This window comes from Oncorhynchus kisutch, linkage group LG28 (genome assembly GCF_002021735.2).
Source record: "Oncorhynchus kisutch isolate 150728-3 linkage group LG28, Okis_V2, whole genome shotgun sequence".
Lineage (NCBI taxonomy): Eukaryota > Metazoa > Chordata > Actinopteri > Salmoniformes > Salmonidae > Oncorhynchus > Oncorhynchus kisutch.
Window position 1 is genome coordinate 30,705,143 of NC_034201.2, and position 13,645 is coordinate 30,718,787.

Consider the following 13,645-nt stretch of genomic DNA (forward strand, 5'->3'; position numbering starts at 1 on the left):
TTCTGAGGAAACATTAACGTGACCATGTATTTCATACTCCTCTTTTCCTTGATGTAAAGTCACGGTTGCACTTTAGCTTCACTTACATCATCATGGATACGACCAGTCGGCGAAAGGCAACATCACCCATAACAGAGAACGGTTGGTTGTCAAGGGCAATGAATTCCATTATCTTGGCTTTGAGTTGTCTCGCTGCAATGTTGACTGCTCGAACCACACAGCATACATTGTATAGCGCAACATTTTACGTGGCGTGATTACGTCAAGTACCTTCGTTATGTAGGTAAGCACTTCAGCTTCGATTTAGCAAATCGGGCGTTAAACTAGACATCGGCCAATACCGATGTTGGCATTTTTAGCTAATATCGACCAATTACGATATGTTCACCGGTATATCGTGCATCCCTCATCTTTACCCATCTACCAATATGGGCCCTTCTTTGCGAAGCATTGGACAACCTCCCTTGTGTTTGTGGTTGAATCTGTGTTTGAAATTCGCTGCTTGACTGAGGGACCTTATAGATAATTGTATGTGTGGGAAACAGAGATGAGGTAGTCATTCAAAAATCATGTTAAGCACTATTATTTCACACAGAGTGAGTCCATGCAACTTATTACTCTACCTTGTACCTTAGAGGGAGCAGGCAGTAACTGAAAGGTTGCTGGATCGAATCCCAGAGCTGACAAATTAATAATATGTTGTTCTGCTGTTCCCCACGCGCCGAAGACATGGATTTCGATTATGGCAGCACCCCGCACCTCTCTGATTGAGGGGTTGGGTTAAATGCGGAAGACACATTTCAGTTGAATGCATTCAGTTGTACAACTGACTAGGTATCCCTGTTTCCCCTTTCCCCTATGTACAGTACATGGAACACTGGTCACTTACTGGTCACATTAAATAATGTTTACATACTGTTTTACCCACTTCATGTAAATACTGTATTCTAGTCAAGGTCTATCCTATTTAACTATTGCTGTACATATACTATTCTTCATATATACTACATATTCTATCCATATACTGTCCATATTGTCTATACATCCCATCAAATATATACAGTGCATTCGGACCCCTTGACTTTTTCCACATTTTGTTACGTTATAGCCTTGTTCTAAAATCAAAAAAATTGTTTCTTTTTTCCTCATCAATCTACACACAATACCCTATAATGACAACGCAAATCATGTCCAATCAATTGAATTTACCACAGGTGGACTCCAATCAAGTTGTAGAAACATCTCAAGGATAATCAATGGAAGCAGGATGCAAGCTCAATTTTGAGTCTCATAGCAAAGGGTCTGTATACTTATGTAAATAAGGTATTTCAAATATATATATATATATATATATATATATATATTGCAAACATTTCTAAAAACCTGTTTTTGCTTTGTCATTGTGTGTGATTGATGAGGAAATGTTTCTATTTTATAAACACCTCCCTCTGCAACTGGATCCTGGACTTCCTGACGGGCCGCCCCAGGTGGAAAGGGTAGGCAACAACACATCTGCCTCGCTGATCCTCAACACTGGGGCCCCTCAGGGGTTCGTGCTTAGTCTCCTCCTGTACTCCCTTTTCACCCATGACTGAGTGGCCAAGCACGACTCCAACACCATCATTAAGGCAGTGTGGTACCAGGTCAACAACCTCTCCACTAATGTGAGCAAGACAAAAGAGCTGATTGTTGTATACAGGAAAAGCATGGCCAAACAGGCATCGGCGTGGCTGTAGTGGAGCGGGTCGAGAGCTTCAAGTCCTTGGTGTCCACATCACTTACAAACTATCATGGTCCAAGCATACCAAGACTGCCATGAAGAGGGCCCAACAACACCTTTTCCACCTAAGAAGACTGAATAGATTTGGCATGGGTCCCCAGATCCTCAAAAAGTTATTCAGCTGCACCATCGAGAGCATCCTGACTCTTTGCATAACCTCCTGGTATGGCAACTGCTCGAAATCCAACCTTAAGGCGCTGCAGAGGGTAGTGCGGTACATCACTGGGGCCAATCTTTTATTTTTATTGGCCAGTCTGAGATATGGCTTTTTCTTTGCAACTCTGCCTAGAAGGCCAGCATCCCAGAGTTGGCTCTTCACTGTTGACATTGAGTCTGGTGTTATGCGGGTATTATTTAATGAAGCTGCCAGTTGAGGACTTGTGAGGCGTCTGTTTCTCAAACTAGACACTCAAATGTACTTGTCCTCTTGCTCAGTTGTGCACCGGGGCCTCCCACTCCTCTTTCTATTTTGTTTAGAGACAGTTTGCGCTGTTCTGTGAAGGGAGTAGCACACAGCGCTGTACGAGATCTTCAGTTTCTTGGCCATTTCTCACATGGAATAGCCTTCATTTCTCAGAACAAGAATAGACTGACATGTTTCAGAAGAAAGATCTTTGTTTCTGGCCATTTTGAGCCTATAATCGAACCCACAAATGCTGATGCTTCAGATACTCAACTAGTCTAAAGAAGGCCAATTTTATTGCTTCTTTAATCAGAACAACAGTTTTCAGCTCTGCTAAAATAATGATCAAATTAACCTTTTAAAATTATAAACTTGGATTAGCTAACACAACGTGCCATTGGAACACAGGAGTGAGGGTTGCTGATAATGGGCTTAAAAATCAGCTGTTTTCATTTACAACATCAACAATGTCTACACTGTATTTCTGATCAATGTGATGTTATTTTAATGGAAATGAAATGTGCTTTTCTTTCAGTGACCCCAAACTTTTGTAAGGTAGTGTATATATACAGTACCAGTCGAAAGTTTGGACCCACGTACTCATTCAAAGGTTTTTCTTAATTTTTACTATTTTCTGCATTGTAGAATAATAGTGAAGACATCAAAACACGTATAACACATATGGAATCATGTAGCAACCAAAAAAGTGTTAAACAAATCAAAGTATGTTTTAGATTTTAGATTCTTCAAAGTAGCCACACTTTGCCTTGATGACATCTTTTCACACTTGACATTTTGTCAACCAGCTTCATGAGGTAGTCACCAGGAATGCATTTCAAATTACAGTTGTGCCTTGTTAAAAGTTCATTTGTGGAATATATTTCCTTCTTAATGTGTTTGAGCCAATCAGTTGTGTTGTGACAAGGTAGGGGTGGTTTTCAGACGTGAATCAGGCCTCAATTGCTGCAAAGAAACCACTACTAAAGGACACCATTAATAAGAAGAGACTTGCTTGGGCCAATAAACACAAGCAATGGATATTAGACCAGTGAAAAACTGTCCTTTGGTCTGATGAGTCGAAATTTGAGATTTTTGGTTCCAACCGCCGTGTCTTTGAGACGAAGAGTAGGTGAACGGATGATCTCCGCATGTATGGTTCCCACCATGAAGTATGGAGGAAGAGCTGTGTTGGTACGGGGGTGCTTTGCTGGTGACACTGTCAGTGATTTATTTCGATTTCAAGGCACACTTAACCAGCATGGCTTCCACAGCATTCTGCAGTGATACGCCATCCCATCTGGTTTGTGCTTAGTGTGGGACTGTCATTTGTTTTTCAACAGGAAACTGACCCAACACACCTCTAGGCTATTTGACCAAGAAGGAGAGTGATGGAGTGCTGCATTAGATGACCTGGCCTTCCCAATCACCCGATCTCAACCCAATTGAGATTGTTTGGGATGAGTTGGACCGCAGAGTGAAAGAAAAGTAGCCAACAAGTGCTCAGCATATGTGGGAACTCCTTCAAGACTGTTGAAAAGCATTCCAGTTGAAGCTGGTTGAGAGAATGCCAAGATTGTGCAAAGCTGTCATCAAGGCAAAGGGTGGCTACTTTGAAGAATCTCAAATATAAAATATATATTTTTTGTTCAACACCTTTTTGGTTACTACATCATTCCATATGTGGTATTTCATAGTTTTGATGTCTTCACTATTATTCTACAATGTAGAAAATATTCAAAATAAAGACAATGTGTAGGTTGAATGAGCAGGTGGGTCCAAACTTTTGGCTGAGCAAATTTTTACTACTGAACTTATTGACCTGCCAAAACAAACGGGTTGAATTCTTATTGACTCAAGACAGCTTTTCAGGTTTTATTAATTTGTAAACGTTTCTGAAAACATAATTCCCCTTTGACATTATGGGGAATTGTGTGTAGATTGTGTGTAAGCCAGTGACATAATCTTAGATTCAATTATTTTAAATTCAGGCTGTAACACAATAAAATGTGGAAAAAGGGGTGTGAACACTTTCTGAAGTCACTGTATCTGTCTGCCCTATCCATTCTAATAACCATGATTAGCTATTATAATGGATGTGACAATTGTTAAGTTGTAAGTTCAAATTCACATAGCAGTCTAATGTCTAAATAAAAATTCACACAGCACTAGCTTGTTGCCTTGGTAACACATTTTCTTGGGAAAATACTAGCTAGCTATGCATCGCTGCTAAATGTTAGCTAACTTCTTATGACAATCAAATTCAACAATGCCAATAATGTTCTAAATTTGACTTTTGGAAGATCAATTCAAAGACGGAACACTGTTTTACAACACTGTTGGTTTCGCCTCTTGGGAACATTTTACTAGCTAGTGGTCACTAAATGTGCCGGAAATGACATGCAATAACGCTGGATCAAAGTTTGCTAAATGAATTCTGGCTCACAAGCTAAATTCACTTGCATCCTTTCTTTTCGTAGGTGGGCAAATCTTTTTTTAAATATATTTTTATATACTTTTTTTTTTTGCTGTGCATTTACTGAGAAATAGTCAACACCCTCTGAAAAATCAGAAGTGAGTATTTAGGCGAACAATGTCATTTACTGTTTTAATATGTTGGTTACTACTTTGTAAAATCAATAAGGTACCACAGGATTTGTGCTATATGCGCACAATATAACACGACAAAGGGCTAGGAACAAGGCCCTACCCACTAAGCACACTGATACTCCAACACACATACAAACACTCACTCCACCATTTGCTCATGTAACCGATGTGAAATGGCTAGCTAGTTAGCGGGGTGCGCGCTAATAGCATTTCAATCGGTGACGTCACTTGCTCTGAGACCTTGAAGTAGTTGTTCCTCTTGCTCTGCAAGGGCTGCGGCTTTTGTGGAGCGATGGGTAACGATGCTTCGATGGTGGCTGTTGTCTATGTGTGCAGAGGGTCCCTGGTTTGAGCCCAGGTAGGGGCGAGGAGAGGGACGGAAGCTAAACTGTTACACTCACACACATAATACATACATGTATATTGTCTCTACACACCCGTCGTGAGACAGGTTAGTTTTACCCTACTGATTATGTATTGTTACAATAGGATACAATCATCATATATGCTGGTACTACTCTGTTTATCATATATCCTGATTCCTAGTCACCTTACCCCCATACAAATCTACCTCTATCGATCCAGTATCCCTGCACATTGTAAATATGATACTGGAACTGACCATGTATATAGTATGCTTACTTATTACTTCATCGTGTTCTTCTTATTTTTATATCTTGTGTGTTTATGTTCTACCTTGTTATTTTTAGTATTACATTGGTATTGATAACTGCATTGTTGTGGTTAGAGCTAGCAAGAAAGGCATTTCACTGTACTTGTGAATGTGACATTAAAAATTGAAATGGTATATTTGCCATATAACACACCCCATCGGCCCTTATTGCTTAAATTTGCTTTGTTTATGTTTCCTCTTTTCTTAGTTCCTGCGAAGATCACAAACATATCGACGGACATCACAGTGAACGAGGGCAGCAATGTAACTCTCATGTGTCTGGCCATTGGACGACCAGAGCCTAACATCATATGGAAACATCGCTCTGCAAAAGGTAAGACTGCAAACCGTTGAGGTCAAAACATACAATCAATCAATGAGTATAATAGAACAGTGTATCTATTCTAAAAGCGTATCGTCTCTAGTCATCAAAATTCTAATTACCTGTGTTGCTGATGTTTTAAGAGCTTGGCGTATAACAAATGAGAGTTAAGTGCCTTGCTCAAGGGCACATCAACAGATTTCCACCTTGTCAGCTCAGGTAGTCAAACCAGCCACCTTTCGGTTATTGGCCCACTGCTTTAACTTGCCGCCCATACTGTATGTAATGCTCCATGACCGTGTAATAAGTATGGAGTCCTTGGCTGACGAACAAAGCTGTTACAGCCTGACCTAATTTATCCATCTAAAATGTCATGTCTTGTGTCAACCTTCCTTCTAAAAGAACACCTACATCACTTGATTCACATGAATATTGCCTGCATTATATAGGCTAAATAGTTGTTTCAGGCTAGCAGAACAGCTGTACTGTCAGCCATATTGATGAATTTACATTAAAAGGGCAATTTATTGATGTTTTGAAATGGTTGTCCCATCTGTACCTAGCATTTTAACATCAAACTGGAGTTTGAGTGATACAACGCTTGATTTTACTCAATTTAGTAAGTCCAAAGCATTGTATAGACAGTGCATCTTGAATATGATGCCCACGGGAGAGAAACCTACAACCTCAATGCTGGTAGGTCCAACCTGCAGCCAAATATACTAATAGCTTGGCCATAGGCCATTCAATGTTGGATAAGTTTAGTTATTTTTCTGTTTGGGCTGGCAACCACAAGCCACGAGAGCGTGCACGCATGCGTGCGTGCGTGTGTGTGTGTGTGTGTGTAAACGTGTTTTGTCTTCTAATTACGTGTAGAAGCAGCCCTTTGGTTTCCAGTGAACATGCTCCAAGAATCATGGGCTGCTTGCTTCAATACAATCACACACTTTCTGCCTGGAACACTCAACATGAATGCATCCAGTCCAGATGTTTGTCTCTCATTTACATGTCGTCGGCTGAGCCAATTCTTCTTCACAGTACAGGATTTTCAATATCCCCTTTTTAAGGCATGCTCCGGAACTTTGGCGACTGCCAAGTATTTTTTTTAAACCTTGCTGTAACGGTTTTCTTCCTTCAAGGGGAGGGGGACCAAAATGCAGTGTAGTTCGTGTTCAACATGTTTAATGAAAGACGATAACGTGAACACTACACAAATACAAATTAACAAACGTGGCAAAACCAAAACAGTCCTATCTGGTGAAGAGAACACAAAGACAGGAAAGAACCACCCACAAACCCCGACACAAAACAAGCTACCTAAATATGGTTCCCAATCAGAGACAATGACTAACACCTGCCTCTGATTGAGAACCATATCAGGCCATACGTAGAAACGGACAAACTAGACACACAACATAGAATGCCCACCCAGCTCACGTCCTGACCAACACTAAAACAAGGAAAACACAAAAGAACTATGGTCAGAACGTGACATTATCCCCCCCCCCCCCCCCCCCCAAGGTGCGGACTCCGACCGCACAACCTATAGGGGAGGGTCTGGGTGGGCATCTGTCCGCGGTGGCGGCTCTGGCGCTGGACGTGGACTCCACTCCACCATTGTCTTTGTCCATCTCCTTATTGTCCTTAGAGATGCGACCCTCTCCGCCGACCTTGGCCTAACCCTAACAAAGGGCCCCACTGGACTGAGGAGCGCCTCTGGACTGAGGGGTGCCTCATGACTGAGGAAACTCCTCCGGACTGAGGGACAGCTCCGGACTGAAGGGCAGCTCATGACTGAGAGGTAGCTCATGACTGAGAGGTAGCTCATGACCGAGAGGTAGCTCAGGACCGAGGGGTAGCACAGGACTGTGAGGTAGCTCAGGACTGAGAGGTAGCTCAGGACTGAGGGGTAGCTCAGGACTGAGGGGTAGCTCAGGACTGAGGGGTAGCTCAGGACTGAGGGGTAGCTCAGGACTGAGAGGTAGCTCAGGCTGGTTGACGGCTCTGGCAGCTTCTGGCTGATTGACGGCTCTGGCAGATCCTGGCCGACTGATGGCTCTGGCAGATCCTGGCTGAATGGCGGCTCTGGCGGAGCCTGGCTGACTGGCGGCTCTGGCGGATCCTGGCTGACTGGCGGATCCTGGCTGACTGGCGGCTCTGGCGGATCCTGGCTGACTGGCGGATCCTGGCTGACTGGCGGCTCCTTGCAGACTGGCGGCTCATGACAGACGGGAGACTCTAGCAGCTTTGGACAGACGGGAGACTCTAGTAGCTCTGGACAGGTGGGAGACTCTAGCAGCTCTGGACAGGCGGGAGACTCTAGCAGCTCTGGACAGGCGGGAGACTCTAGCAGTTCTGGACAGGCAGGAGACTCTAGCAGCTTTGGACAGATGGGAGACTCTAGTAGCTCTGGACAGGTGGGAGACTCTAGCAGCTCTGGACAGGCGGGAGACTCTAGCAGCTCTGGACAGGCGGGAGACTCTAGCAGTTCTGGACAGGCGGGAGATTCTAGCAGCTCTGGACAGGCGAGGCGCACTGTAGGCCAGGTACGTGGTGCCGGCACTGGTGGTACTGGGCCGAGGACAGGCACCTCAGGGCGAGTGCGGGGAGGAGAAACATGGAGTACTGGGCTCTGGACACGCACAGGAAGCCTGGTGCGGGGGGCTGCCACCGGAGGGCTGGTGCGTGTAGGTGGCACTTGATAGACCGGACCGTGCAGGCGCACTGGAGCTCTTAAGCACTGAGCCTGCCCAACCTTACCTGGCTCGATGCCCACTCTAGCCCGGCCGATACGAGGAGCTGGAATGTACCGCACCGGGCTATGCACCCGCACTGGAGACACCGTGCGCTCCACAGCATAGCACGGTGACTGCCAAGTCTCTCTCGCTCTCCGGTAAGCACAGGAAGTTGGCGCAGGTCTCCTACCTGGCTTCGCCATACTCCCTGTGTGCCACCCCCCAATACATTTTTGGGGCTGCCTCTCGGGCTTCCTACCGCGCCGCCGTGCTCGTTTCGCCAACTCCATTCTCCTGTAACTCTCCTCGCACTGCTCCAGCGAATCCCAGGCGGGCTCCGGCACTCTCCCTGGGTCGACCGCCCACCTGTCTATCTCTTCCCAAGTAGTATAGTCCAGATTCTGCTCCCATGTCCAGAAATCCAGACATCGCTGCCTCTCCTGCTCCTGCCAGACACACAACATAGAATGCCCACCCAGCTCACATCCTGACCAACACTAAAACAAGGAAAACACAAAAGAACTATGGTCAGAACGTGACACTTGCGCTTGGGCCTGGATGTGTCAATGTGTTCATACATGTATAATCTATGAGCAGAATTACTGTTTTACCTCAATTAGCCACGAAATCCCTAGTTTGAAAGCAATTGTTTTTCTGGAAGCTGTGCTGTGCCATTTTCCCTACATGTTCCCCCACGTGGACCAGCCCCCTAGCAATTCGAGTTCAACCAATGAGCTTCAGACCCTTGCCATGTGAGTGACAGTTAGCATGAGGCACATCATGCACACACAGAGTGAGAGGGAGAGCAATGATGTGGTGCACATATCTGCACATAATTTCCGGGGACAGTGAGCACTATTTTAAAAATAAAATACAACTTTCAGAACTACTGGTTAAAAAGTATACCAAAGTACTGGAGACACTCTTTAACAACCGCACTAAAACAACTGCCCTGATTTTTCAATATTTACATTGAATATCATCTGTTTCCTGCTAACTTTTATATGAAGTGCACATTACAATTATAGTTAAAGGGTAACTGTTTAATGAAATGCCTGTATGCATAAACCAGATGGTGTCATTATCCATGGTTGGAATTGAGTGTAATTAAAACCACACTCTATTCTAATTCAATGCATGCATTATGATGGCAATGTTGATCTACCAACTCTACTCTATTGAATCGGGGAATAACAGAGAAAGGAAATGTATATTAACTTAGTTGTCATAACAGACACCATAGACTGACATTAAGCGGCAACAAAAGCAGCCAATATGAAGAGACGAATTCACTTCTGTGAAAACCAATAAGCGATGTCTGTGGCTGAGAGTGTCTGTTAATGTCAGGGAGATGCGAAGATGGCGGGTTATCTTACTTGGCATTAATGTGCAAGCTCTAATGAAAGAAAGAAAGGAGGAAGATGTGAGGGGTGTTTGGCTGCTCGGAAAGACATTCTCACCAGAGTGTGTAAAAACCTAAATGTGTTCTGGAGTTTTCCCAGTTTGTCTCCATCTCTCTCGCTTCTGATTATGAACCACTCCCAAAAATAAAGCATTTATGCCTGCAAGAATTGTATTAAAGTGACTGCTAAGTGATTTGGCTATATTTAGACAACATATTTGAAAATAAATCCAACAAATCAAATTATACATGACGAACTGAGCTAAACAAGCATGACTTAAAAATCTGTGAGAAAACCGCCAAGGCATCAGATGGGTATTATTCTATCTAGTTCTTCACACTCAATGTCAGGCAGGAACATGAGGAAATGTTTTGCAAAAAAATGCATTGAAAGTATAGGGAGTGTACCCACCTATTTTTTTTACTACTACATCACTGGTTACTTTAATATATGGATGCAATCAATTGACAATTCAGCTAGATTTAGTGCACCAAAAGCCTGTCCCCACTTCAATTCATTTGGGGACAACTGTGAATGAATTATTCAACGCTTTCCACTTCATCCTTGGCTGCCAGGCTCTCTAAAAGGATTAGAAGAAGTATGAATGAAGAAAACAGTGCATGGTGAGGACAATGCACTGCCGGGCCAAATGGATCAATGTGGGCCATTAAAGACACATTATATGGAGGAGGTTACGAGTGTCCATTCGTCGAACTGTCAGAAACATCATACTGGGCATTTGTCATTAAAAACGATGATACTAAGACTATGCAGTTTGTAAATGAATGTGCGGCCTACACTGTGCTTGCAGGACTGTCAATCTTATCAACAGCTTGATAATATTTTTGCTCCCTTATGTCTTGAAATTATACTTTTTTTGCCCTCTCATTCACTCTCCCATCCAATGTTGTGGTAAGATTCATACTTTTACACTGCAAAACATCACGGACAACACAGATGTGACAGCGGCCATCAATCATGCTGTCTAGCTCAGTTGAGCCGATCCACTTTTGTTTCCGAATCGCGTTGTAATTTGTGTCTTGGGGGAGAAAAATTGCCAGTTAGGAAAGTTCCTGTTGGAGACTTGAAGGTCTGTGCACTCTAATTTGGCAGTGTCAGCAGATGATTGACAGCTCTATGGCATTGTGGACTGATGTTGTAGACTGGTGGCAGCTCTCGTGATGAGTGGCAATCAGACTATTATACAGGGGAAACGAATGGCATGCCATTTGCTGTGATACGTCTATCAATGGGAATAATGTTCTATTAGCACTGTCAGTGGAGTGATGGCAAAATCACTGGGGACCTTACCCAGTGGTGTAGGAAAGTTCTGGAAACAGCACTGGATTGTATACAGTTCAAAGCATACATGTAGGAATGGGCATTGGTTTCTTGTAAGGTTTGGGTTAAGATGTTTGGCCAACGTCCTGTCTGCCACTGGCTAAACGGTTTGACCTGGTGTAGTTATTGATGCTGTCTTGGATGAGCATGACCAAATTTGCCTCATGCTTTTACAGAAGTTTTTTTTAAAGGCATAAAGCAGAGCTGCCAAATCTTCTTCCTGGAGATCTACCGTCCTATAGGTTTTCAGACCAACCCTAACCTGACATACCTGTTTCAGCTAGTTAAGGTCTTGGTGAGCAGCTAATAAGTAGAATCAGGTGTGCTAAATTAGGGTTTGACTGTAAACCTACAGGATGTTAGAGCTCAAGGAATACAGTAGGTTTGGGCAGCGCTGGCATAAACGGGTGTTTTTTCAATCTGCTTTTGGAAACCACTTGATAGTAAATCTGATATTACAGTTACTTTTAAAAGAATTGTAGGGCTAGCAGGTCATTGGAAAAGGCCATGTCTTGGAAGACAATGCATTGCATTTGCTCATTAGCCCTCTCGAACTAAACTCTGGCCCTCAAAGTCAGTTCCCACTGCATTTTTTCATTGTTCTCCTCTAATCAGAGACTGTTTAAGACCTGGGACACCAGGTGGGTGCAATTAATTATCAGGTTGAACAGAAAACCAGTTGGCCAAAACAAAAGTGACGTAGGTCAAATATGATCAAATATAATGACAAGATAGTCGAGTGACTGCTCCAACAATGGAAATACATGTACGCAAAAATGGAAGGCAGGCGGGAGAAGGAGAGGGCAGATACACGTGTGAACAACAGGCTACTACTAAGTTGTTTTTCTCAGTTGCCAAAATGCCACGTGCATCCACTTACATCAGTACATTTGTAACAGCCTAAACATTACGTAACTTCTATAAGATCAAATAAGCCTGACGTATTTAACACTCTCCCATAGACCTCCATACAAAAAATCACTTGGTCACTTGGTCTGCTTATCTTACCTGGACAGATTTTGGGCAGAAGTAATCCTCTCGCTTTGCCTCTTTATCTCTGCGAATGTTAAGCACATGGAGTAATGAGTAGGATTCTGTGTTTTCACATGCAAAATTCATTGATTTTCATACAAATGCTTTATCTGCCTTCCCAATACAAACTAGTTTGAAAATTCAAACATATACAGTATTTTAAAGAAAAACTATTATGTACATTTCTGAACGATGCATCATGCTGCATTGTTAACAATATGACAGAGCAGTGCAGATTACTGTTCCATTTGAGCAGGGCTTTACCCGGTGCAACCCGGACCAGTTTAATCGAATACCCTAAATGTATCTGGGGGTTTGTTCAAGAGCATCTAACATTGAAATCTGATCTCTCTGAAAAGACAAATGAGGTTGGCAAGCAAGGTGCCTTTGTTTCCATGCAGTCCCACTGGTTGCTTTCTTTATGATCACTTTCCTGTAACTCTGTTTGTTGTGAAACAATTCAATCAATTCTTTCTGCTAAAGGTCATTTGGTCAGAGATGACACCAATGTTTCATATGGCCTTGTTCTCTTTTGCAAACAAGAATTGAAAAGCAATATTGTCCATGTTGATACAGTTGCTTGCCAGAATCACAGAAAAGGCTTTTGATATATTTGTCCAACACTTAGACATTACTAACACTGAGTGGTGTGTGTGTGTGTGTGTGTGTGTGTGTGTGTGTGTGTGTGTGTGTGTGTGTGTGTGTGTGTGTGTGTGTGTGTGTGTGTGTGTGTGTGTGTGTGTGTGTGTGTGTGTGTGTGTGTGTGTGTGTGTGTGTGTGTGCGTGCGTGCGTGCGTGCGTGCGTGTGTGCCTGTGTCTATGTGCGTGTGTATTTGTTCATAGGCATTAAAGTAAGCTCATATTCCGTAATGACCATTGAATTAGGCAGAGCCAAAATGATCCAAAGCCTCAGTGAAAACACTATTTTTCAAGAAGCCAGCTGTTGTAATTTGTTTGCAGACCTCCTCATTCACAGCATATGGCTCAGGATGTGATTTGTCCCTTTTCCTTTGACATTGAAGCATTTGGCACTTTACAAAATGGCACTCAACAATTCATATGCAATTTGTGATTGCCCACAGGATACATAAGCAGAGCGACATATTCATCTCTGATGAATTGAACTTGCAGTGCTGCGTGAAATCATATTCTGGAGCTCATGCTGTTGTAGGATTTAATTTACTGGGTCCTCTCTGCTTGTTCTCTCTGCAGAAATGTTATCCATTGTAAAATGAAATATGAATATTGGCAACACTCTGAGAAGGGAAAAATAGAATACACTGAAATATCAAGATCAAGATTAAATGATAAGATAGGTAACAGCCATCAAAAAAATAAAACATTCTAGT

At 43.0% G+C, this 13,645-nt stretch overlaps 1 protein-coding gene across 2 annotated transcripts in view; it reads left to right on the plus strand.

The window, feature by feature from the left end:
* The window catches only part of LOC109872483 (opioid-binding protein/cell adhesion molecule), a 342,689-nt gene that overhangs the window by 272,542 nt on the left and 56,502 nt on the right, over positions 1-13,645 (plus strand). For both annotated transcript variants that reach the window (XM_020463735.2, XM_020463734.2), the window contains one exon: positions 5,672-5,797. In XM_020463735.2, coding sequence (XP_020319324.1) covers positions 5,672-5,797 — 126 coding nt within the window. The remainder of the gene's footprint in view (positions 1-5,671; positions 5,798-13,645) is intronic.